The following is a 27857-nucleotide window of genomic DNA, read 5'->3' as shown; positions in this document are numbered from 1 at the left end:
AAAAGAGTTTCCATTGTGTTCGATGGGCCCCTTGTCCACCTTTACAACTGACTTTAAAAAATACTACTACTTTTCCTGGCACTATATATAATCAGTGCTGCTGATTGGCTTAAGGCAACATTTAAACATTCTACAGTGAAAGAGTAACCTGTGCCAGCAGCACAGGCTTTACATTTCACACTGATCAGCAATGCTTATATTCATACTTCAGTACTTCAGTAAGTTTATACATAAAGTCATTTAATTTTACAGAGAAAAATTACAGTATAGAAGAAAATGTCAATTTAGTCATAGCCTCTTAAATGGTGTGCTTCAGTTTCTGAATCAGTGAATAACAAAATCACAATCATCAGTACAACAGATATTACAGGTAGTTACAGATTTTATTTACTAAAATTGAAGAGTTGACTAATGCAAACTTTCTTCAAGATAATGTAATGGAAGTTGAATAAAATCTGTAACTTTACATGGTTTTAACCCTGTTAGCTGTACATACTTTCTACTTAATTAGCACTGATATGACACTTACATACCAGTGAAGAAAACAGATAAAGTTCTTGAGCTTTAAACAAACAGGAGGAAGACATAACCCTTCATGCATGAGCCATGTAACAAAACACCGGCTCCCTATTTTCTGCAAGGCATGCAATGCTGCACAGAAAAGTGTTATCTTTGGGCAGCAATACCTGAGTCAGCCTGGGTCCTGGAACACATACAGCAATCTAGCATTATGCCAAAATTAATGAACAAAACCCCACCTCCTTCTGTGGAGTCTGTTCTGCTTTTTAATGTTAAAGTGCCTTGCAAACCCAGCTAAACTGCTCCTCAGGGCTGAAGTACAGCTTCCACATACTGCAGTGCCATGCAGACATAGTAAAGTTACTTAAGGATCCTGTTTTAAGTATAGGCTTGAGAAGTATTTGCTGAGAGCTCTTAATCATGCAGTTTTGCATACTTTTCCTGCATAACAAAAATATGTATCCAACCAGTAAGATATAAATGGTTCATCTCCCTAGTTTAGTAACTTGCTCAAACATGCGTAAAAAAAAATCTGCAAAGTAAGTTTTTCTCACAGTGGGAAGTGTGTTGTAGAAAACTGAGTTTGCAGGATCTATATTCTTAAAAAGCTACAAATGCCTTGCTTTAAAATGATTAATGCTCCATGAGCTGTAATCATTTTCTTAAAGGCACTAAACTGTAACCCATAACAGAAAGTAGAAGAAGCTGGTTCTTCTGATCAACAATATAAATGACAAAATACTCAACACTGTTTTCAGTAAATTCCGTAGTAGACCTATCCAAATTTAAACATTCTGTACCCTGTGAAATTTTTATAATTACTTAAAAGCAAGCTTTCTTTTTTTTCTACAAGTATTGAAGGAGGAATTGAAGACACTTTTACTTCCTTCCCCGAGCTGAGAACAATTTAAAGATAAGGGTTTCTGTACAGCTGAATCTATACAGTAAGTTAAGTCTCGCTTAACCTAACATTTTCAGTGAAAAGACAAGTTAAAACCCAAGCATTTAATTTTAATGTACTACTACTAATCTAGAATAGTTCCTCTTGTATGATCTTGAATATGGTCAATGTAATTGCTACATGTTGTCTTTCTTGTAAGTTCACAATCTATTTCAAACGGTGAAATGCACACAGAGCACAAATCCTACTGCATCTATCAGTGCTTATGTACAGGATTAAGAACAGTGCAAATACTAGCATTTAGCCTACTTTCATTCTTGAACTACACTATTGCTATAAATGCATAAGAACAAAAACCTATTATGCAAGAGTAGTGACATTTCCAAGCCTAATTTACTGTAAAAGCACCTTCAGTTCATTTGTAGAAATTTACCATATCTTAAATAATTTTGGTTGCTTCAAAAGCTGAAATACTGTAATAACAAAAACAATCTGAAATGATGAAGTCATGTATAAGCACCAGATTATGTAACATTTACAGTGCAAGACAATTTCTGTAAATAAACTGATTTTAAATCAAGAGAAGCTATTCTACCAGTTCTCAGTAATTTTGAGCTTCCTAACACATTTAGAGTATAACCTCCTAATTTAAAAGATGAAGGCACCTGACTTTACCTTTGAAAAAAACCTCTGTTGCTCAGAATTTATAAAAAACAGGTAGCTGAGGATTAAACAGCCCACTGACCCAACAACTAGACAGCCAGTCACCAATGGAGCAGCAGTGCCATCTTGCACCACAGGATATTAGAGCTTGGATTCTTAATGTAGACTCTTGCTCTTCACACCAGAATGACATGAGTGCTGCTATAAACAGCAAATCAACAAAAGCAACTCTAATACAGTAAGTAAAAGTTGGAAAAAATAATTTCTTATCTGAAATTACAATCTGAGAGCAAGTCTGTTAGGAATAGCCAGACCTGAAGCCTGCCTTGTTTTTAAAAGGAACTGTTACATTTATAACAGCCACAGGTAGGTGAAGGAAAAACACAGTAAGTATTGTTCTCAAATCACCAAATTAAATGAGGAAGGTTGGAGCATAGCACATAAGCCTGGAACAGTGATTAGGCCCAAAATTTTATTAGAAACTATTTATGCAAGTTTGGTCTAAAGAATTTACATTGTGTTAAAAAAATACTTTGATTGTGCAATAAATAAAGCTATTTTCCCTCTTCATCCCAGTACCACTGTTCCCAGACTTCAGACTATGTAAGACACAGCTACTTTCAAAAGCATGCATGTTCATCAAGGAGTTGAAGTTAACAGCATTTCAGCACAGACCGTTATGTTATTCAATTAGGCAGATCACTTTTCAGTCCGAGTTCAAAGTTTAGAGCATTCTGTGAAGGAGAGATGCTAAAAATCTCACACTAAAACAGGGAGTTTATATAGTACTAGAAACTGCAAACTAGTACTAGATTCCCAGCACCCACACATTTGTAGTTTTTTTGTTAAACATTTGTTTATTCCACAAGTTCTTTAATTTCAAGAACGCTGAATGGCCATTCATAATCTGAATAACCCCTTACAGGCAAGCATTCTCAAATTGAGCAATGTTTGTTTTTCAAGTATCTTGACATCAGTTCTCAAGTCTGACATGCAAACAGTTACTTGTGTCTAGCTCCCATAAAATAAAAACTCATGGAACTAAATTCTGTATCTCACTTGTTATTTCTTCACTGTTTTACAGAAGATAATGTAAACTGTACTTCTAAACTTAGAAATATACTTAATTATAAAAGGATGGTGAAATAAGAACATAAACAATAGTAAACAGTTCAAAATGTTCACAGTGTAGGGCATGATGGAACCATAAGGTAGATCATATGCCACCACACATTGTTTTAGAAACCTTACTGAGAAAGCAGAAAGCAATGCTACTACAAGAAACAGTACCCTTATACAAAGAAGTAAGTTATTGCATATTTATCACATTTATTTGCAACTCACATTAAGGCTAGATTTACTAAAATCATGACATATGTATAAGCCCCACTTTAGGTTGCTTAATGAAGCAACCAATTTCTCTTACACTGAACCAACCTTTCACTAAGAAGAAAAAAAATGATTCAGTGAAGATAGAGGGCAGCCAGCATCTCCTATTCATAGGACACACTTGCTTCGTTGTAAAGACTTCCTCTGTCTGGGACATGATTTCCCAAATAGTTGACAGAAGCTCCAAGTTCACTGTTTCATCAACATCCCCCTTATTTCACAGAGCACTAGATGAAATATAACTGTAATTTATCTGAAAAGTCAACTTACTTATTAAAGATTTCCACAGCCTGATATTTAGTCATGCCTTAGGAGAGTCTTGTTAACTCCACAGGCAGTAGCAGCCTCAGGATACACATACAAACTTCTGCCTCACCATGAGTAAAGGCACTTTTGCTGGGAAATCAACTACTTGCACTAAAGAAGTAACTAAAGATTAGTTTTCACCTGAAGCTGAATAACATAACCTCCTCCAGCATTATCCCACCTTCTCAATTACTGTTCTTCACCATTTACTGTTTTGAACTGCCTTTGGATACTTTTTTTTTTTTTAAATAAAGTGAGACAAAGCTAGATTGAGCTATTTCACGATTTGGTCTTGAAAGACAAGGCTCTCAGGGCTCTTGTCCTCCAGAAGGAGGAAATGCTGCAGTCTGTTTCTCCTGTTGACTGATACAGAAATCCAGCGTTCCTATCGCCAAGATTATTACAGCATTGGAGTCCCAAATCACCTGGTGCCAGGCAGGTAAATAAACCAGGAGATAGTTCTAAAGCTATTTCTGAGGAAAAGCACTAGGTAACAGATCAGGTAGGGTAGATGAAGTAGGGTGGTTGAAGGAAGACCAGGATTTTGTTTTTGGATGACACATGAGTTGCATAAAGACTCAGTGCATGAGCATACACTGTGATGAAACAAGGGCGTAGTTCATTCAACCTATGAAGTTACCAATTACTCACCTTTATTTTAGAGAAAAGTCCATTTTTAAATCTGGGACAACATGCTTGCTGCCACAAGCTGCTGTGACAAATTATTTCAGTGCATTTCTCTCAACTGCAAAGCACGTGTTCAAAACCCCTTAACTTGAATCATAAAGGTGATTTAACAGTTGTCACCTCAACTTTTACTGTTTTTTTTGTTTCCCTTCCCCACCAATCTTTGATATTTTTACTAGGAAGTATTGTAGCTGAAAATGACTGAGGCTACATCATTTAAATGCTAACTGCAAGTGCAATTCAATACTACTGGATATATACAGAGCATACACTACACAAGAGATCCGAGGACAACAGCACAGAATACAATACTGGACACCCTTAGAATAGTTATTGCAAGCCTGATTAAGCCATTTAGTGTCACACAATGACTCTATTATCCATGCACCTGCCCTCCTCCTCAGTGAGATCTACAGAGGCTTATTTACATTCAGTATAAATTCTACACAAGTAACCTCTCACAGACAAAGTTTAAGCTTTTCTTTTTTGAAAGCAGCTGCAACTGGGATAACACAAAACTTTGCAACTTCTTCTTACCCAGCTGGGGACGGTGCATAAGAGTTGAAGCTAGACACGTTGAATGGCTAAGTTCTACCCAGTGCGTGTATCCTTACTGAAGACAGAGGCAAAGTAGGAACAAGAAGTCAACATGCTATAGATTTGACTCCAAGTACTACTGATCACCAGCCAACAGAAACTATCAGTGTGAAGGAGGGAAGGTATTTTGGGCAAGCAACCAGGGCAGAGAAAGAATGACAGGCTGAGGCTAGGTTTGAAATGTGCAACTTGGTTTCAAAATCACTAGGACAGAGGAGTCCTCTGAGAATCAGTTTCATTGCCACTGCCATAATATTGCAATGTACTACACAATAATGACTAACAAGTCCAATAATTTACATCAGAGCAGTTAAAGTTTAGCAAGCTGGTATACTCCAACAGTTAAAAAAAAAAGTCAATGACATTCTACAAAACACACAGCAAGTTTAAAAAAAAAAACCAAAGAAAAAAGAATGCCCTCTAATGCACAGCTAGGAACAAGTGAACTGAACACTGGAAAGGTACTTTTGTGGACAAAGGCTATACTGCATTTAAAGTGCAACACTTGACTATGCCACTCCCATACTGCAAAGAGAACAAACCCTTCCAAACCACCAGTCAGTCCCTGCATTGCATTTAAAAACAAACAAACAAAACAAAAACTCCTGAGAAAGAGTAAGGCTGGATAAGAAACCCCCTCAATTGCAACAGGCAAGTCTGATTTTTGTTCCTAGTAAGTTTGCTGTCAGAGGTCAAAATTTTTCATTATGGCATCATGGTCAAACTTGAAACTCAAGAATGCTCTTGATGAGAAAGCAAATTTGTAATGGCCATTGCATGCCACAGAATGTCCCTCCACGTGTTCTGGCAGTGGGTCTTCACTGGAGCAACACATCTCATATGCTGCATCTGCTTAAAGAGAAAAAAGCATGAAACAAATTTTAAACAGATAGTTATCAATAAGAGTATCAATAACAACACAAAGCCATACCTCAAATGTACATTCAATTAATATTTATGACAAAGTCTGTATGTCTGGTTATAAACAGAAGAATGTAACTCAAACAGCCATATTTACAAGTCATCTAGTGGCTAGAACAAATCTTAAAAGTCATGGCAATCTGGGGACACTTTCAATAGCCAATTTTACCCACAGGTGCTGTTTTGCAAACCATTTCTTAATAAGGAGGAAAGAAATATGGCCCTATTTTCTGAGCAGTAAGTAAAGAACTGTGTGCACTCTCCAGAGTAATCCAGTATCAGCTGCAGCTTATTACTAGCAGGACAGAAAGCCTTGAACCAACACTCAAATTACCAGCATTGTGCTGACTCAGATGCTATTTTCCTAAACCAGCTTTCAGTTACTTTTTCCTCAGCCACCTGGTATAATCTGACAGTCTTCATAATTAAGGAGAAGAACTGCAAAACCAACATGAAGCAGCACATGAAGTTAACAACAAAAAAATTCAGACTGCCTTCTAAAAATATGGCTTTATAACATTTGGTAGGTTAGCATACAAGGAAAAACCCTCAACCATCATTATTCAGGTACCTTCAGGCTGTAACGCATGACAATGGATGAAAATTCAGATTGCACTTGCCTGTTTCAAAGTTATCTTGAAGTCTTCTTGGATTAAGCCTTTTTTCACATTTCTGGTTAAGAGAATGACCATACATTACACACTTCATAAAGAAACGGCATTCTACTTCCTAGGGGTATAGCTTAAGCATCAGCTAAAAGGCATGCTGGTTATATTTGCTTTGACACACCTCCTGATGTGTCAACTATTTCACCTGTAATTCAGCATAAATTCTGTCATGTTACTTTACCTAGTAAGCATGGTTGAAGTCCACAAGTCTTTCAGAAGCATGCAAGCTTTTAACAGTCAACAAACCATTTTTAAAGTGTAGGCTTTTAGGGAAAAAATTTGAGTGCTTTCTAAATGTTTTAAGCTGGAAAGGTCTTGCGTATGATGGCGTGGAATCAAAGTTGCACATGCATAAGCCCATTCTTCAATCGGCTTGTCCCAAAAAGCAAGGGGAATGTATTTGCAAACACGCTGCTACTGCCAGTTAAATTAGCATGCATTAGAGACACAAACTTAGAACTCTCCAGGGAAGAGTTAAGTTTTGGCCCCAGATATGCTGCTGTAAGTATACAAATACAGAGAAAAGTATGGCCCTTTGCACTCTGTGCGAATTAAGAGTTCCCTGGCCTCCAAATTGTATTAGAAAATTATCACTGGGACATGAAATATTTAAACTTCAAAAGACTGACAGTCATGAAAATGCAAATGAAACACCACAGAAGTATTTAGCGAAGTCTATAAAGAGTCTAACAAAGTAACTGTGGAGTATTAACAGTTCCATTTGTTTCCATGAAGATCCTACAGATTGCCCTTAGTTTTTTCTATACAGCCGCATTTCTGGGCAGTCAATTATTTGACTTTTCATTCTTCTACTCTCAGACCCAAACGCAACTAACCATTTCTTGCTACAGTGAGGATTTTACAGGATGAGAGTTTATGGTTTCTGCACTTTTACATGAAAAACAGAGAGAAGGTAATAACCACAAGCCAGAATGGGAAGAATCTAGCTTAGAGCCAGTAAACAAGAAAAACTAAAGCCTGGACAAGCCAGCTGAGCTGCATGGAGAACTGGGGCTCACTGCTGCACAAGAGCCAACAAAGTAGAACTGGAGAGCTATAAAGAAGGGGGGAGGGCAGGAATATAAAAAAAAAACATTAAAAAAAGAGAGAGATCTCAGCCTTCTCCCAGCTAGCAGAACTGTGGGGACAAAGACAATTAGTTACTGCAAGGAAAAGGCAACAAACCAAGAATGTCATACTGGCATTTACAAACTGCTGTAGTTCTACTGTATGATTAAAAAATTATATGAGATTCTGGCGTACAAGTCAAGCCTCCATCTCAACATTTTTGCTAGAGAGAAGGGAAATAATAAGCATATGTATTACCACTTTGTATCTAACTGTTGCATAACAAAACTCCATGTTTACAATAATATATCATACATGAATAAATAAGACATGTACTACACTGACTTATTATGATACACTGCAGTAGGCTATTACCTGACAGGAACCTGGAAAGCTGCAGGATTGTCTACTGAAACAGCTGACATTTTCAACTGCTAAAATAAGACTTACTTCCAAAATGCAAACTTTGAAGTTTAGTATGCTTGTCTATAGATGTATATGCATACAAGGTAAGAAATGTCATATTTCTACAAATGCATACCAAATATTCTGTTCAAATATACTTTTGATAGATATGCACTGTACTTTCCTTCAGCAGGACATTGGCCTGGACATTTGTTAAGCATTACTGGAACCTGTTAATGAGACAGCCACTGCATGTTTCTTACCAACGTATGGTTTTGCTTAACTGCTTGACTGTGGACTCCATTTGTTCGCTTCTTTTGGCTGGAAGTGTCTTGATACTGCTTTCTGCCATTGCTCCTCAAGCTCTGACTCTGCCATTACGTCCAAGATGTAGTAAAGGGAAGAGTTTAAATGGCAGCATTGAACATCATTGCACAGACACTTCCTATTTATTAGTTAAAACTTTCCTCCAAATAACCTGAAGATTTACATGCTTTGAGGTTATTCAGATATTTCAGGTATAGATAGCAATTGTCTACAAAAGCAAACTGAAGCACACTGAAATTAACCATACACTCAAGTTACAAAGAGTCATCAGCTGTTACTCAGTCTCTCTTGCACTATTACAGACACTGTATTACACAATAAATTCAGCTCAGTCAGTTCCCATACACTGATGCACATATGCTAGTGGTACCCAAAATATTTAAAAATACAGTATTTTCGTTCCAGAGAGGAACCTTATGAACAAAGGCATCGATTTTAAATAGCTCAGATGCATATGTTTGCCTGAGAAACAACCTACCTTTATTTTCAAAACTTCAGACATCTCAGCATGATTATATGGCTTCTGTGGCTGTTTTGGCTTCACACACTGCTCTCCTGAAAAGCCATCTGTAAACACCTGCTGACTACAGCGAAGTTTGGATCTAGTACAGGAAAACAGAGTTTACGACACAACTTCAAACCTACCAATTGCAGAAGAGAAATATGAAAGAATTTTCTGCTTTTTGAGAACAACCTGAAAGACAAGCTTAAGTAACCTAGTGTGGAAACTGTAATAATGCTTACTGCATTCACCCAGCTTTGTTTTGCCTGCTGGTAAGAAACCTGTGTTCTGCACAGACAGCAGGCTAGGTCCACGTTAGCACTTGTCCTGTTGTCGTCGGTGTTGGTGCTGACCTGACTCGAATTACTGGAGCATAGCCTTCTCTTTGGGACTACAGGTTTTTAAAGTTTGCTTTACCGCTTTTAGCTCAGCTGAATCAAAAGCCAGCAGGACTTGTTCCCCTACTGACCCCCACAGGTTTTATCTAGCTAGCTACTTCTGATAGTACTTTACAGTCCTACTTCAGAGAGTTCTAGTTTTCATCTGTGGAAGTGCCAAAAGCATTGAACGTGAAGCATTGAAAGTTATCTACTTGTTTTAGCTTCTGTTTTTTGGATTTCCATAGACAGGACTCCAGAAATTATCTCAGTTCTGACACATGTGAGAATTTACCAAAAAAAGCGTGACGTTAATTAACTTCTCATCCTATTTAGTCCTATGAGATATGCCCGCTATTTTTTTTTTTTATTAACACCTGCTATTACTGGAACACAAATACTCAGAGAAAGAGAAAGGACAAGCAGCTTTGTACGACCAATGTTTTATAGAAAGGATATAGAGGTGTTAAACTGACCTGGTTCTTACCTAGCTTTTTCCAAATTGGGCTTAGAGGGTGTGCTCCCTGTAGATGAAAATCCATTGTCACTATCTGAGGAATCTCCATTTCTTCGGGAAATCCATTCCCTCAATGGCCTGTGAGCAAGGAGAAGTGCAACAAGATCAACTTACTAAAACAAATCTAAAGAAATTAAAATTGTCTGAAAGGCACTGGCCTAGCATTTGCCTCATCTAAAACATACCTGATGAAGGGAATAGCCATAAAAAATTTGTTAGGTGCCAAACCCAGCTTGGACTTTGGAGTCATGTCATTTCTGTGGCATGGTAATTTGTCGATGGAAAACCACTCAATATTCTAGAAAAAAAAAGAAAATCAAAATACCCACTACTGTAGCCTTACAAAATGTTACAAACGTGTACCAACCACAATTATTTCCCTTAATTAAAAAATTACATTGGAAGACTTCAATGGACCACAACAGGCTTTTTCACAAAAGGTTAATTAACAATGCGGTCATTCTGACTGCAACTACAGAGTAACAGATGGTACAGCACATACTCACTGCAAGATATGGCACCTAAAATATGAAAGGTGTTATCCAGCAACTAAATTCTGAATAAGGGTTTCAAAAAACAACCAACCAAACCACTACACACTGAATGCCATAAACAAAGGTAGAGGCTTTAAATAACTTTCAAAGCCGCTACTATTCTTGCTATTTTTATTTAAAATGCCATCAAAACTAGACCACCACTAGTTCAAAGATTATCAGAAAGAATAGCATTTAGTTTGCAGAGTAAGTTTCAGTTTTTGTTACAAAAGAAAAAAACATTGGTCAAGGATAGGATTTGTGTTATAAGTGATACATTATAGTTTTAACTACTAAAACTGTACACTTTGCAGAATGGGGAACAAAATCAGGAGTCCTGAATATACACAGTGGAGAAGAACCCACATGAGCTTTTCTATTGCAGAACCTAGCCCCAAAACTCCAGGTCCAGATAAGATGCATATTATGGAAAGAAGTTACAAACTGAACAGTTTTAAATATAGTTCTACAGGGAATACAAAAATTGCATGCCCGGTTGTATCAGATCAGATGAAGATGGTGCTTCAGCAGGGAGACAAAAATCTGTCATTGTAAGAACCCTTCATCACCCCCACGCAGATGGTCACTGTCATACAGAGGGGGGTATTTACCATACATTTTAAAAAACCTCCAAGTTCATCTTCTTTTACTTTGTATTTTGAAAAACAGGTCTCTAACGCAAGAAATTAAGAGACTCCTGTCTAGTCAACTACAAAGCCAGATGCCCTGTTCAGTGGCATCATCTGCATGAAAATATGGGGATAGCTGTTTTAAACAGAATTACAGAATTGCAATACAAGAAAGATATTAAAACTTCAAAGATTACGGGTATTAGGAACAAACTTCCCAACAGGTCTACTACCTGAGTCTTTGCTTCTCCCTTTCACAAAACCTTTTAAAAGCATAATGGTACACAAATCATCCAAAATAGTTCCCGTTCTGTGTGCCCTTCCCAACCTCCTCCTTAAAATACACTGTTCTCCAAGTCTGTATGGTATTAGCCAAGAGAAAGAGAACACAATCCTTAGTTTCTCCTTCTGATATGTAGGCTTTTGTACATCAACAATTAATAATTACATCTTCAGAAGAATATATAGTTATATATGGAGCTATGACTACGAATAACATGAAATGATTAACACATACACCACCTAAGAGAAAAGAAGGGGAGAATTATAGTTTGACAGCATGCTCTAATGTTTTCATGAATGAAGACATCAGACAGATAGTCAAGAACCAGTCTTTGCAGTAGAGTTGCAAGAAGTTGACAAGACCCTACAGTGCAGAGATGCCATTCGTACCTAGTATTTGAGATATTCATCATGCTTGGTAGTTTCATTATTTTACAGACCATTAGCTTTAAAAATCAAGCTCCACAAGAAGGTTCCTATACATTCAAACAAGATAACACATACCCGAATTTCCCGTCTAGTTTTGGGGTTGAATTTTGTGTTCTTGGGAACTCCTGGAATGATGTACAGCCGTGCTAATTGATCATTAATTCGCAGCTCAATGTATTCTTCTTTGCAGATATAATCTTTTATGTCAAACCCAGTTTCTTCAAACACCTGAGAAGCATATAGATGACATCAGTGTGTGTATTCAGATTTCTCCTTTCAGAACCTATCATCACAAGGGAAGGAATGACTGTTTTTCAGATCTATCCATGAAAGCAGGCCACTGGTGGGAAAAACAAGCCTTTACATAGATACTTTTTCCATTACTGAGCATATATCCAAGATCCTATGTGCTTTACATTTCTCTAAGACAGACAGACCTGTAATAAAAGTTGAAACAATTCTATTACACCTTCATGTAGCAATTTATTAATACAGATGGGGAGTCTCTAGCTGCTCCTCCATGCTGCTGGATGCATGGAAATCTTATTCACAGCAAAAACTCCTATTTGGGGAGTAAAGACATCTTCAAATTCTAGCAAAATTTACTTGCACCTCAGTTTTTCTTCTCTTTCAACAATCCTTCTACTTCATGAACCTTCCACCCCCAATACATATAATCATTTTTACATTCATAACAATGTATAGCAATACATTGTATGAATAGCAAGACATTTGTACCCTATAGCAATAGGGTAGCAAAACTTTTACTACAAAATTCAAACTGCACATTCACACTGACAAACTTAAAACTGCATCGTCAGCTACTCTAAAGAAAAAAAAAAAATAGGAGTTTTGTACCTGCTGGAGATTACTAGAAAGACAATGGTATTTTAAAAGAACATTTTCTTTGCATATTTTATGGTCTTGCAGTGAAGGATCATAGATTCATAGAATGGTTTGGGTTGCAAGGGACCTTCAAAGATCACCTAGTCCCACCCCCCTGCCACAGGCAGGGACAACTAGATCAGGTTGCCCAAAGCCTTATTTCGAAATACTTACTTTTGACAACATTTGCAAATATACAAGGTTTATAATATAAAAAGATTCATGTCAAACATACCTAATAGCTTAAACCAGATCATGCCTCTAAGCCTGCTAAATAAATACTCATTTTTAGAAACTTCCTAGTCCTCAAAATCTCCACAGGAAATACAAGTACTCAGAAAACATGCAGGATTGATACCACTGTCCAAAATATTTATGCCCAGACCATGGAACATGCATGTGAACAATCACTCATAGAACTGGATATTAACCCCAGGGCTGTTAAGCCCCACTGCCAATAATCCAAAGGCAGAAGTCCTCAGTTAAATTTTTTAAAGACCAGATTTAGAATTAGAAAGAGGGACAGGATCTTCAGCAAAACCTCTTCTCAACCCTCATCTCCTGTGGGTACGTATAATGAAAAATAGAACTAAATAACTGCATATAAAATAATAATAGCAGGAAATACTCAAAATATGTTATGCAAAATACCAAGGTATATATTGGTATCAGCAAAATGGTTGTAAGTTCCATTTTTGAAAATGCAGAGGAAATTAAGCACAAATATGAGAAAAACAGAAGTGTTTAATACAAAGCAAATAATTGACCAGTTAAGTCTTCAGATTAGCACATACAACCCCTCGTATACCAAAATAAAAAGGAAGCCATCTTCCCATCTAACTACATTAAGAACAGCAGAGTTTAGGAGGAAAAAAACAAAACAAAACACCACACACTGTCTCAATTAAGAGAAAAATGTTTTTCCTCCATACTTACTCTTACTACTAACACCAATGTTTTCCCTTCCTAAACGATGGTCCTGGTTTCAGCTGGGGTAGAGTTAATTTTCTCCGTAGTAGCTGGTACAGTGCTGTGGTTTGGATTTAGGATGAGAACAATGTTGATAACACACTGATGTGTTAGCTGTTGCTAAGTAGTGCTTACACTAGTCAAGGACTTTCCAGCTTCTCGTGCCTTGCCAGCAAGGAGCTGGGAGGGGGCACAGCCAGGACAGCTGACCCCAACTGGCCAAAGGGCTATTCCATACCATGTGATGTCATGCTCAGTACATAAACTGGGGGAGTTAGCTGGGAGGTGGTGACCGCTGCTCAGGAACTGGCTGCGCATCAGTTGGTGGGTGGTGAGCAATTGCATTGTGCATCACTTGTTTTGTATAGTCTTTTATTATTATTACTATTTTATTTTATTTCCATTATTAAACTGTTCTTATCTCAACCTACAAGTTTTCTCACTTTTACTCTTCTGATTCTCTCCCCCATCCCACCGGGGTGGGGGGGAGAGTGAGCGAGCAGCTGTGTGGTGCTCAGTTGCCAGCTGAGGTTGAACCACAACAATCTTTCCAGATGATTTAAGTGAATTCATTGTAGAAACTCCTTTTACCACGACAATCATCCATTTAGTATGGTTTTGCCCTCATCAACTTCTGAAATACTACTGAACTGTGTAGGCACTGCCCAGTGAAGACCTCTTCAATTAGACCTTATACAGATACAGTTTGTGGTTTTAAGACCTGTGCTGACTCCAGTAAAGCAGTTAAAAGATTTATGTACAGATATTACAGACATCCTGATTCCTGGCCACATGTAAGCCTTGAAGAATTAGCCAGTTCATCCACAATGACAATCTACCTTGACAGAAAAAGATCATAGCAACAGTGCTGTTCACTAGTGTAACCTAAATCAATTCTCCAAATTAAAAACACCATCAAAAGATTTTTTCCCAGTATAACTGTGCCCACTTTAATGCTTTTGCTAGGATAACTTGAAGTAAAGAAGGCATACTTCATGTCATTCCCTCCTGAAGCAGTTATGCCTAGTTTGTCCTGTCCGCTGTGCTGTGGTCCATATATTTTTATGGTCTCATCTCCCTTCAGTTCAGTCCCTTAGACCAACCCTAAAAGCACCTGACTAGTAAAAGTTTAACTGAACAAGCTATTTATGGAGTAGGGGGAAAGAAACATGCATTGAATAATCAAGTTAACCTTATTAAGTCTCTGCTCATCCTTCCCCAGCCCTTGAGTTCTGCAATGACAGCCCACTGCATCTGTAGCTCAGGTGTTCCACTCCTTGGCAAGTCATCTGATACCACATAGATAATGTTCTACACTCAGGCATCAGTAACTGCTAACATGAAAGTGTATTTCATGTGTGTCCATCGCATAATAGTGCAATGTTAAGATCTAACACCTTATTTTGCTTTTCCAAGTCCATATTAAATATATGAGTGATATAGAAAGCACCATCAGGGAATCAGAAATCCAGCATTTTTCATTCATGCATCTTTGACAGGTATATTTAAAAAAAAAATCCATGATTTCTCAGATACTGATTCAGTCCAACCGTGAAGAAAACTATGCATCTTACTACTTTCCCTCATCTTAATTTTCCCTCTCAAAAATTCTAGATATATTATGTTACATCAACATTGAGTCTATACCAGTAATTCTTTTACAGGCTATTTTTAATATCCAGCTTCACTATGTGTCTAGGTCTCGAGCAGCAATAAATCCCACAGATTATTTTATTTTTCAGATTTTACTTGCCATAGACATTGATCCTTGTTACTTTTCTATTTTTTAGTGATACAGGAAAGTTCTTCACAATTTTTATATAATCTTCTACAACCTCCAACTCAACTCTTTAGCCTCCTTACATAGTCCAGTGTACATAAGCTAAATTCCCATTCTTCTACCTTTTTACAGTTATGGTGGGCCTTGAAATTGATATTCCAAAAGCCACAAAGTACATAAGATTTCCCAAGCACCAAATATTTAAAAGTAAATTGATAGTTCCTCAGAGAACTTTAGAAATAGTATTCACTTAACTTAGCAAGTTAGTGCAAAACAATTAAAAACATTGAACAGCGATTTTTAAACCACACCCTTGATTATCACTCTAGAACTCAGAAGAGCACTAAAAGCTACAGCAGAAGACGACTGCAAGAATAGACTATTTATTTACCTGATTTCAATAGAGAGATACCTAAGTAAGGTGTCTTTTCATCTAACGCATTCTGCTCTCAGAAAGATTTCATGTCTTTAGCTTAAATTTAAGGGAATCAAATATAACTTACCTCTCTAGCAGCACAGTCATGAGGAGCCTCTTCTTTATTTACTTTCCCTTTTGGAAATCCCCAACCAGACTTTGCTAAATAGCCCTGAACCAAAAGAACCTGCAAAATACAAGGGAATGCAACTGTCAAAGACCCACTATTCTAACCAATTTATATTAAATGTCTTCCCTTCACCATCCCCTGCTTCTCCAAAAAGATACTTTAGCCTGGAGGAAGGAACCCATCAGGTTTTCTGTGTTCTAGCAAGAACTATGGAATTTTTTATGGGATCATGCAACTCAGGGTGAAAAAAAAGACCAAAAAACTGAGTAGGAAAGCAAGCAGAAGTGTGTTTACTGTCTCCTGTATTATATTTCTGTACACACTCAACAGTGTCAAGTAACTGTCAGGTCTTTGTGAATCTGAAGCACTTTTCTTTTTTCTCCAGATGAAAAATGTAAACAACAAAAAGATTACTTCTGCCAGCATATGCCATCCTTCCCTCTAGCCCTTCACAACTATTTCCTTACTTACATTTTCAAGTGTCTCATCGAGAATAATTGCACCATAGGTTGGCACTCCCATTTTGTATTCTTTCCACTCATCTAAAACCTTTTGCACATCTTCACCTTGAGGCAGTAAAAAAGGGCAGTGATTGAAGAGTACAGAAGCATGTTAAGGAAGATAAACTTAAGCATCCAGTTTCAAATCACACACAGACATACAAAAAAAAGATACCCACATACAAAAGATACCCACTCAACAGTTACAATAACCATACTCCCTCCCCTAAGTGCTTTCAAGATATATTCTCTTGGAAGTAAAAAATACTAAGCATCAAGTAATTTGGTAATTCTAATACAAGCCAATTTAAAAAGAAAAAAGGCAAAAGATGGTGCAAGGCTGCTTGTTTGAAGGAAGGTCTCCCCTAATTTTGAAGAAAAAGTATCCATACAGCAGTTATTCTGAATATGTATTATTCTTAAACACATTTTTTTCATTTTGAAATGAGACACAAAAATACAGTTTCATCTCCTGCTTGAAGTAAGTGGAGATAAATTTTTCCCACAGTCATCTGTTAGACTACGGTACAGAATCTGTACTTAAGTATTTACTATACGAAAAAAATATTTTTAATGGCATCAAGTTAGAGATCTAAATTCTAATACACTTTACCAAAACTCACCATGCAGAGAAAATAATGAACAACCTTTATAACTCTAAAGCTTTGAAAGCAAATCTACAAGTCCTTAATAATAGTATTAATATTACATATAAAATTATACTACCAATAAAAAATATTCCATAGCAGAGTACTTAAAAATATAACATTGCAGCAGAACTAATATTTCTGGCAAATGTGAGCTGGAGAGGGACAGATGTAATGAACAAGTAACATGTATTATATTGTATTTTTCCTGCACTGTCTACAATTACTAGAAGAGTTCTGTTGGTCTGAAAATACATTTATAATTAAAAACATACCTAAAATAAATAAAAAAACTGCATAATATCAAGCAACAGAAAATTACCATATTTTTACAGTTTATTGTTAAAATAAAAGCTGTAGTGTTTCAAAGTAAATCTCTGTTACCAAACTAACAGAGAAGTATTTTGGGTAGTGAAACCACAGATAATATTATCATGAAAGTTAGAAGCAATACTCCAATCCCACATCAAGAACATACAGGAAAAGGTTAAAACTAAAATACTTGCTGGATGAAGGTCATGAGTTTTCCTCCAGCAAGGACTATATAGTATACGTTCCAGCAGCCCTTGTAAACAATGAAAAAAGCAGAGGCCAACAGTGTGAATTCAGTAAAAATGCATCCTCTCCCCTACCAAGAGAACTGTTTCTAGGAGCAACTGTCAGTACTTCCAACAGATACATACCACTTGTCCATGAAGGAACACATATCACCTTCAGCTACATTAACATTTATGTACTATTTACTTGGAAAGGGATTAAATTAAGGACACAAAACACCATGAAGAGCTCCAACAGCTCATCTTTGAAACTCACCTTGTCTGCCAAAGTGCAACCATGAGGAAAAATCCTCAAAGATCAGAAGTTACCTGTTTTCCATAGTTCTTTAGCAGTCTGAGAAATCTCTCTTTTGTGGGTGCCACAAAATTATGGAAGCAGTGAATAGATAACATCACATACCTAGCAATACTAACTTTTAATCACCAACACATGAACTGACATTTTCCTGCTGCAAGTATGAAATTTCAGTAACAATATTCAGTTTGCACTTTATCCACTGAGACAGAAAACAATCACAGTAATAAAAAGGATATCAGCTTTAGCAAAGTCTCTTATCCCACACTGAGGTAATCCTGGTGTGTTTTGCATGTAGAAATCCAAGTAAAACCAATGGGCAAGTTCAATCTGAAAACACACTCTGATTGCATTGTCTCTCTCTTCACTTGGAATGTGCAAAATAAATCGGCTGCCAGGAAAGAAAGAAGAGTAAGATTAGCCAAATCTATCGATTTAAATAAATCTAACAACAAAAATGCATTGCGACAGTGGAATTCCCGATCCATTAGCACAGAGCAACAGACCACCAGATCTTCCTGGTGGTCTGGACAGCAAAAGGTTTTCACATCAAAGTAAAATACAACTTTTAAAGTCAAGAAGGAGAATGGATCATGATGTTGTTTCACAAAAGTCAATTACAGTAAACTAAGTAAATTAACTGTTGTGAAAACAGGGAGGGCGAGGACATCCTATGTAAAGGGCTATATTACAAGAATGAGAGCATTTTTACATGGCCAGTAAAGAGCACCTGCAAACTCTGATAACATATGTCAATGCATTTTTTTTCTGGATACAAGTTAAACACAGCTATGTATTTTCACTTAGAACCACAGTAAACTATTAGTTTATGTAGATTTTAAAATTCAATATGATCCTATTAATTTTCTCAGTCTGAAATAGAACATGGACAATTGGTTTATTTTTCAAGTCTACTTTATGCTTTAGTTCAAATACTGGCACACAAATATAGTCCCAGAGATGTAACTGTAAGTAGCACTGTGTGATAGCTTATTATACTTAAGCAGAAGAAGCTTTACTTATTTATTTGTAAGGTCAACAGACTCTTCTTTTTAGAAATTTAAGGTCATCCACCCCATTGAACTTAAACCATTTGACAGAGATCCTTTACATTCAGCTCCTGAGTACCACCAGCTACATTCCAAAAGCACATACTATCATTGCCAGAACCAGAAATACTTAAGACATCTTTACTTAAAATTTAACAAGTATAAATTGTTAAGGGATGCCAAAAGTGGTTGCCTCTCCCAGCCACTCTGGCCAAGGACTGCCTCTTGCCTGGCCGTCGGAGCCCAGCCTGGTCCAGGCTGAGGGACATGGCTGCCGCTTTCATTTGGCAGGTTGAACCAGTAGCAAAGCCCAGCATGTATCCCAGGGACACACACAGGACGCTAACGCAGCTGCTCACACAGGCTGCCACAGACAAGGCAGCACCTATATACAGGACTCACACAAAACACAAGCACAGTCAAGTCCCCTTCTCTTCTTTGGCTGGCAGAGGCAGAAGGTTGCTAGTGCAAGCACACACTTGACACTCTCCAGATTCACAAGTACATGCACATTCACGTGTCCCCCAAGTACCAGCACGGCTCCCTCTGTCCACCCAATACCCCTGCCCAGATCCCAGGCCCTCATACCCACCACACAGGTCCCTGCCTTGCCAGCTGGTCCAGCTTCAGGTTTGCTAATGAGTACACATGCACAACAGGTTTAGGGAAGACAAGACACTCGCCCCACCACCAGCCGGCACCAGGCACATGGGCTGTGACCCACGGTCCTGCTCCAGCTGCTGGCGCTCTGCCCCTCACTCACACAGTTCCCCCACAGTAGCTGGTTTTCAGGACATTCACTGTTCCCACCCCAGAGGCTGGAACCCAAGACCCCCATCCATGCTAGTAGCTGGCACTGAGACATCTCCCCTCACTCCAGTAGCTGACACCCCATCCACTCACACACATAGCTCTCATGAGTAGCTGGTACTTCATTCTTGCAGCACACATGTACATGGGGTAGAGAGTGAGATTATGCAGAGAGAAAATTAAGAAAAGATTTAATAAGAAGATGTAAGAAGGTAGGACAGACTGTGGCAATCAGGCAAAAGGCTCAGCCAGAGCCTCAGATGCAAAGGCCGGGCTGATCTTCCTGGAAGTGGTGCCTGTGGTTTCTTGATAGCCCATCAATTAGTGTGACTGGCAGGTTTGTTTCTTGTCACTGTCTCCACTTTTGTTTTCTTAGGTCTGTCTCTCTATATTTTTGGTTCTGATTTCCCCCTTTTTCCCTTAGTTTCCCATGAGCAGGTCCCTGCTCAGATAAACTTGCTGAAATGAACATTCCCACACCCCCCCACACCCTCATCAATCAGTGGCCAGGTTTGGTTCTCATCATCACCTCCCTTATTATTCCTCCCTCAGGTTTCTGTCCCTGTACATTTTGTTCATGGCTTCCTCCTTTTCTTATTATCCTGTTTTAGCATTGAAAAAGGTCCTTGACCAGATACCCTTAAAGAAGCAGACACTCTCCCTTACATAAATAACCTTATTCACTTCAACAACAACATTTTCCCACTTGCCAATTTTTAGTTGGCAATACTACCACCCCCCGACTGCTTCTTTCCTTTTGAAGGCTCTATTACTGTTGAAAATAGCCCTTACATATAAAGCTGCTGTAGATTAAAGGTAAAAAAATAAAAGTCTATTTTATTTTATAACTAGTTGATAATGTTTTCTTGTCCCAGCACTGCAGCTGAACATAAATCTGAAGATAAAATTTGTAGAAGTAGTACCAAAGAGGAATAAGAACATGCCAGCATGAGGCTTAGAGTAACAAGAGCAAAGCCAATTAGAACACTACTTACTAATCAAAAAGTTAACTCCTAAGTTAGAGTGACTGAAGTGCTAACAGGCTTCTCTAGGTTGTACTAGGAGCAGGTGCCCAGGTGCTGGCAGTGGAGGACTGCAGGGTGGCCTCCATTGAGAAGAGGCCGGGGCTGCCCCGTGCTAAACACAGCTGGCTCCAACGGACTCACGGCAGGGCATAGCTGAAGACAGCAGCCAAGATGGTGGCACCTCTAGGAAAGTGTATTTAAGAAAGAACAAAAATGCTAGAGAGGAAGAGAGAAAAAGAGTGAGAAACAGGAGTGCAAACACTGAGGTCAGAGAAGAAGGAGGGAGAGGAGGTGCTCCATGGCAGAGCAGATGTCCACACTACAGCCTGTAGAGGATCCTATGCTGGAGCAGACGGATATTTCCTGAAGGAACTTCAGCCCATAGTATTGACCCCACACCAGAGCAGGGGCAAAGCATGAGGAGGAAGGAGTGACAGACAGAAAGTGTTATGGTCTGACCACAACCCTCATTCCCCATCCCCCTGCACTGCTCAGGGGGGAGGAGGTAGAGGAGTCAGGAATGAAGGGGTGAAGTTGAACTTGGGACAAATGGGGATGTAGGGGAAGGTGGTGTTTCAATTTTTTTTCTCTTTGTTTCTCTCTAGCCAAATCTATTTTAATTGGCAACAAATTAAACTAATTTTCCCCAAATCGAGTCTGTTTTGCCCATGATGGTAACTGGTAAGCAACCTTCCTGTCTCATTCTGAGCCACAAGCTTTTCCATCCTATTTTCTCCCCCATCCATTGAAGAGGGGGAATGAGGGGGTGGGCATCTGGCTGCTGGCCAAGGTTAACCCACCACAGTCCTGAAGTCAAAAGATGGGATAACAGAACTTGCTTATAGGAGGAAGAGAGCACCAAGAAGCCCCAAAACCTACATTAAGACTCTGTACCTCCCCATATTTATTCAGTAAAGAACAACTCAGCAGCACAAGACAGCATGACAAAAAAAGGACACAGATACCTGTGACTTGTTATTTAACAGAATGGGTCAGAGCAGCCCTACTACTGAAGCTTACACACACAATAACTTACTAGAACTAGAATAATTGTATCCTGGCATTGTGCGATTCTAAAAAAGCCTAGGAACTCAACAAATGTTTGAAGACATTATGTACCTGGCTTTAGCTTTCAACTTGTTTTCACATGCTGGCAAGTAACATTTTACTCTTTGAATAAGAATGGAGGTGTAACATTTTACTCTCTGAATATGAATTCTAAGTGTAGAAGTCTCTTAATTTAGTTTACCAGCAGGGAAAAACTGTGACAGCTTGGAAAAAAAAAGTTAAATGGAAGTGCATTAGACAAGTGTTTTTAATCTTATTTTTGTTATCCTTAGAATGGTTTTGCAATGAAAGCATTTAACAGTAACCGCCACCACTATTATCACTTATACTCAATTCTCACACAGATCTCTATAACTGAATATAAAAGCCTACTTGTTATTTTATACTGTTGGAGAAAGTTGTGGGATTTGGGGGTTGTTTGGTTTTTTTAAGAGCTAGCTTATACTGATTCTCTAGTGCAGGTTTCGGTGCTGTATAATTTCAATATTAGATTCTGTGAAGTCAGCTATGAACATTTGACTCTGAACATACCTATTACAGCAGGTAACTTTATACGGTGAGCTCCACAGGACAAAAAGCCCCAGGCCTGAGAGCCCTTCACCCAATGTACTTGATTTAATAAAGCCAACATGAAAGAGATGTTTTAGTAACATGCATTAAAATTCTACACTTAAGCTTAGCTATAACCTATATGAAATTATTATACATTCCACTGCTCACAGCATGGAAAAACACTAAGGTTAATATCAGAGAGAACATCCACAAGTACACATTGAGCATGCAGGGTTTAGGGTTTTTTTCCTCCCACAAAAGAAATAGGTACCTTAAGTTTCCCTTGTCCAATTAAAAACTTAATTTGATGCTGAATGCCACAGTTGATACTAAATAGCCAAACTTTACCCTAAGCAAAACACATGATCACACAAATACTGCAAGTGAAACTTTGTAAAAGTAACATCAAGCCACAAACCCAGTCTAAGAACATAATCCAGACCCTCCTAGAAGTTCACATATCTCAAAACTGAGTTGCTTTAAGTGACTACAGACAATAAAAATTTGGAGTCTTAGCCCAATTAACTATACAATTGAACAGTATTCATCAACGTAAGATCAAAATTGATTACTACAAAAAAAAATCCAGTCATCCTGCATAGTACCTAAAAACTTGGAAGCTTTAACTCACAATTGCAAAAATAACATAATTGATGTGGTAAAGGTTACCCCGCAGTACTTCATGGTGTTTTAACCTATCGGGCTCAACAAAAACTAACAAACAAAAGAACCACCACACCCTCCCCTCAAGACATACAAAATTCAGATACCAGCTAAGGCACCTTTGTATGCCTTTGGAGCTAGCAACAACCATGAGAATTACCTGCAGGCATTAAAACAGCTGTAGCTGCCCCGAACAGTGGAATTATTATTTAGACTAATTGGCTGAATTAGTTGGAACAGCTGCAAGTGATCTGAGGACCTACACATGAGCGTCTTTGAGTCACCTCTGTGTGGAACCTCCCTGAGCCTCTGCCTAGCCAGGAGCCCCTGTGAGGAATCTAAAGAAAGTGGTTCAGCTTAAAGTAAAATCCAAACACATTTTAATTCAGCAATCCATAGTGTTGATGGAATAAGCACCAGCTCACAGTGGTCCTTCTGTTATAAGGAAATGCATCAAGCAGGTAAAATGGCAGGTACAGCAAGAAGTACTGATGATCGCATCTCCTGCGTACACAAACATTTAACAACTAAGAGTTTTCTGCAGAGAATCCTTTGCTTCAGGACAAAGGAAAATATTCCTTGTCCAAAGACAAAGTGCAGAAGTCTGACAGATATTCTAGCACTCTCAAGATACAAATAAAACCAATAGTTCTGTTTTGTGCACATCTAAGCTTTAACTTAACTTTTTGGTTTTCAAATACACACCAAAAAAACCCACTAAAAAAAAAATAAAAGTCTCAAACTACTGGGCAAGCTTGACTTGAAAGCAGATTTATTTCATTGTTTAGCTTAGTAAGAATAATGTGAATGCTTTCCATCTCCTAAAAATTCACCAACAGTTACTTAGATTTGCAGCTCACACTGCTACAGTTCATATAAAAAGATACCAGAGAATTCATATGGGTCCTGTAACTTTCCAAACCTGTTATACTGAAATTATAATTATTTTAGTACTGAAGTTTTATTTGCTGATAGAATTTAAAAAAAGAAAATATAGGCTGTGCTAGAAAATATTTTGAATCTTCTCAATAACTGAGTATGAAAAATTGCTTGGCTCCTTCTACCAAAATTTCCACTAATATCATATATAGATTGAAGAATGTGGGAAGTGACAGATACTTTAATAACCCATTTATGGCCAACCACCTGAAGCGCAGCACCATTGACCTTCCACTTATTTGATAGTTTATCTTCTCCCTTGAGCCAAGGCCTATCAGGCCCTGCCACTCCTCCAGTGCACACCAGAATCCTTTCTCTTTCCCACAGGAAAGCCTGACTCCTCTGCTCCTTTCAGTTGTTCTGTCCATGTCCAAGCAAGGCAACATATTTGAAGCAGGGCTGATCTGTTAGCACTAATGAAAGTCAGGAAGGTGAATTAGGAAAAGATGGAGGATGAGACAGATGGTAACTACAAGCCCCTGATCTACCATTTTAAGGCTGCTTTTTTTTTTTCCAATTAAAGCCACACGACTACATTCATACAATTATAAGACAAAATACCATTTCAAAGGTAGAAGATGACAGCAGTTCAGGGGAACACAGTAAGACAGTGGGACTGACCCTATAACAACATAAGATCTCATTACTCACATGCCCTTCTATTAGTCACCCCACAGGAGTGACACTAATAGGCTATTTCAGCTTCATAAGCACTGTGATTCCCCTCTGGATTTTCTGAAGAAGTCTTAAACCCCACCTCATATGCAAGCAGGCATCTAAAAGACAAGTCTCATCCCTCTGTAGGGAGCCCAAAGGAGACACAATGGAAACACAAACATACTTCAGAGGCCAGACTTAAAGAACTGAAAATTTACTTCCATATTGCAAACTCCGACTCTTGCATTAGATACACGACAAAACGCTACTGAGCGGAGCAGTTCTAGCTTCCTGTGGTATTCTCACTTCTAAGTATTTTCACTCATTTCAGTAAGTGGACTATCCTTCGTCTCTAGTAACCTTTCCCTCCTGTACATAAATACTTCAGAAGGGGTCCTTTCGAGGTAGTAAGACAGTAGGATTATTTCACTTCAAATATCACATCCAGTGTGGGGTATCAAATTCTGGGGATGACAGATGAATTAAAAAGTCCAAAGGGCTTTTGGAGTTAGTTAAAGGACCACAGATGATCAGAGGTCAAGATCATAAAGGGAAAAGGCACCTCCCCCCTCCCCAAGAAAACAGAATCCATGTTTCATGAAAATTTAAATGTGTAGCCTTTAGGACAAGAAAAGCTAACCATTTCACTCTGAAAGGACCGACAAGCGGGAGAGGACAGTTTCATACTGAAGGGTATTCCTTTGGCTCTTCCTTTCCTGTCTCACTGGAACATTCTCTTCCAGCAGAGGTAAATCAGCAGAAGGGACTTTCTGCCACCCTTTCTAAATGAAACCAGACTTCTGAACGGTAAGTATCACATCAATTCATCACTACACACGTCATATCAAGCTTATGCTTCTAACTCTTCTTTCACCCGCGCAAACACCACCGACACAGTTTTACCTTCCTCGGTCAAACAGCATGAGCTGCTGAACACCGTAAGAAAAACCCACAAACCATGTTCTCTTTCTTCCTCCACACTCGGCTTCTTCCCCGCCGCCGGTTTAGCCCTACAGCAGGTTCTGACGACGGTGCCGACGGCAGAGGAGAGCTGGCGGGCACCCTTCCCGCCTCGCCACGCCAGCTTCCATCGGGGGGGGGGGGCGGCGCCTTGGGCCACGAAGCCGTGAGGGGGGCGGGCGCAGCCCCACACAGCCACGGGGGGAGCCGCACCGAGCCCCTTCCTTCCGCTTCCCGGCCGCTGCGGGACTACCGACACCGCCCATTTCCCCGCGCCGCCCCGCTCCCCCCTCGGAGTTCCGCCAGCCCACGGAGCGCTTCAGGCAGCCCCCAGCAACCCGGGCACCACGCCACGCCGGCCCAGCGGCCCGACCGCACGCCTCGCACCCGGCGGGGGGGAGGGGGAGAGGGCAGGGCGGGGAGACGGCGCCACCCCGCCCCCCGCAACGGACGGCCCGCGGCACCACGGGACGGGGGCGCCGCCGCCGCGCAGGGGGCGGGGGAGACGCCGGCCGGCCGGGGCTGGTGGGCGTTAGGCGGGCCCGGGAACGCCCCCACCCCGCGGCTACCTGCACAGGTCGTCCAAGACGCTGCTGGGGATCTCGGCCCGTTTTGTCTCCATAGGGAAACGCGGCTCATCCCGACGCGGCGAAGCCCGAACCACGGTACAGCGGCGGGGGCGGGACTCCTTGGTGCCCGCCTGGCGGGCAGCGGGGCGGGGAGGTGGGGGAGCGGCAGCTTCTTCCGCCAATCGCCTTGCGCCGGCGGCTCCGGGGTCCTCCCGCCTGGCGGCGCGGCCTGCCGCGGCGAGCCAATCAGCTGGAGCGCTACTGAGGGAACGAAACCCTCAGGTGATCGCGGGAGGCAGCCAATGGACGCTGCGGCCAGCCTGGGGCGTCATCGCCGCGTGCGCGCGGGGAAGGCCGCCCGCCGGAGCGGCGAGGCGCGTCACGTTACGTCACAGCACGTCACGCCGGCCGTAGCGCCGCCATCTCGGCCGCTGGTGGTGGCCGGTTACTGCCGGCCCGCGCAGGCCGCGGACTCCAGCGGTGGCAGGCGGGAGAGCGGGCGCTGCCGCCGCTGAGGCGAGGCACGCCGCGCCTTGGCTGCGCCCTGCGCTCGCTCTTCGGCTCCCCGACGCCCTCGGCCGCGCTGAGCGCCGCGCAGGCGCGGCCCGTTACACGGTTTTCCCCTCCACGGCGAGCCCCGCAGTTGTGCGTGAGGTAGTCAAGCTTCCCCTAGATGGGGCTTTGCTTCACCGTCTTCATGCGCACGTTAAATTCACTTCGGGCGGGGGGCGCATTTTGAAATTGACGGGCTTTGGAGAGGAATACGAAGCCTCCAGCAGTAGATTTCCGTTAATTCATTTTCGTCGCCATCGAGGCTTTGGGCTGAAGTCATGAAGGGTAGTGCTTGGAGAGGCTTAAACCTCGCACTGTGAACAACCAAGCACAGCAGACGTTTTTAACTGCCGTGAGGATGAGGAAAATGCACCAAACGAAAACGTCTCCGAGTCGGCGTTCATGGGAAATCGTCTCTGCCGCAGCTGCGGCCGGCAGAGGGTATCGCTGCGCTCTCCGCGGCAGTTGCTGAGGCGGATCTGCCTCCCTCGCTGCAGGCCGGTAGCTGCTGCTGCCGCGGCCGCCTTTGATTTCAGTTACAAGTGAATATTTAAAGCATTTCTCGCCGTGTCGCCCCCCAGCCCCTTCCTCGCCAAAGTGCCTGAGCTCCCTCAGATCGCACTTCCACGGCAATTTCACCGAGGTTGCCATTGCTGCAGTCCCATCCTCCTCTGCACTGGAACACAGGGAGCTACGGGGGACAGAACCAGTATAAAAATTGATGTATAAAGCAGTGAATAGTTTTCTACTTTAGCTACCAGAACCAGCAAAACCAGCTAGGTCAGTATCAGCAGACGAGACAGGATAAGAACAGATGATGGGGAGGATGGGATGATAGCTGCACCAGCCTGGAGCGGCTTAATTGTTTGTAGTGAATTTACACAGCATAACTTGCTGAAAGTACCAAAAGGAGGATGTCGCATTTTATGCTTCCCTGTGCTGCTCTACTTCTGGCATTCCACCAGGCCTTGTACTGAGTCAGTTCAACTCCCCAGTTCAAATTTCAATCTTTTTAGAAGAAAAAGATCAGTAGCAAAGAAAAAAATCTAGAGAAATACAACAAAGAGAAATACAATCCAGAGAAGTTTTGGCTCTGGCTGTGCTAAGAAATTAAG

At 40.3% G+C, this 27857-nt stretch overlaps 1 protein-coding gene across 2 annotated transcripts; it reads right to left on the bottom strand.

The window, feature by feature from the left end:
* Positions 1-219: 219 nt before the first annotated feature.
* DCP2 (decapping mRNA 2) lies at positions 220-26290 on the bottom strand. Of its 2 annotated transcripts, XM_076361828.1 has the most exons (11): positions 26191-26290; positions 18138-18289; positions 16371-16498; positions 15858-15956; positions 11796-11948; positions 10033-10145; positions 9818-9925; positions 8930-9053; positions 8388-8495; positions 6604-6655; positions 220-5911 (listed from the first exon to the last, which is right to left on the bottom strand). In XM_076361828.1, the coding sequence occupies exons 1-11, from the start codon at positions 26241-26243 to the stop codon at positions 5748-5750; spliced, it is 1254 nt and encodes a 417-aa protein (XP_076217943.1). In that variant the 5' UTR covers positions 26244-26290; the 3' UTR covers positions 220-5747. The 2 variants fall into 2 exon arrangements, with proteins under 2 accessions (XP_076217943.1, XP_076217944.1); XM_076361829.1 differs by lacking the exon at positions 8388-8495.
* Between the last annotated feature and the right edge of the window lie 1567 nt (positions 26291-27857).

The sequence above is a fragment of the Aptenodytes patagonicus genome, chromosome Z (genome assembly GCF_965638725.1).
Source record: "Aptenodytes patagonicus chromosome Z, bAptPat1.pri.cur, whole genome shotgun sequence".
Lineage (NCBI taxonomy): Eukaryota > Metazoa > Chordata > Aves > Sphenisciformes > Spheniscidae > Aptenodytes > Aptenodytes patagonicus.
The sequence above is the reverse complement of the archived record's forward strand: the minus strand, read 5'-3'. Positions and strand labels throughout refer to the sequence as shown.

Bases quoted from the DNA above. Each gene is read 5' to 3' on its own strand.
- DCP2 (XM_076361828.1), bottom strand. From the start codon at position 26,243: ATGGAGACAAAACGGGCCGAGATCCCCAGCAGCGTCTTGGACGACCTG. The intron at 16,499-18,137 runs ATATCCTTTTTA...ATGCTTCTGTAC, and splicing joins AAGAGACTTTGCTAAAGCTG to TCTTCAATCACTGCCCTTTT. The intron at 15,957-16,370 runs GTAAGTAAGGAA...TGTATTTTGCAG, and splicing joins TCGATGAGACACTTGAAAAT to GTTCTTTTGGTTCAGGGCTA.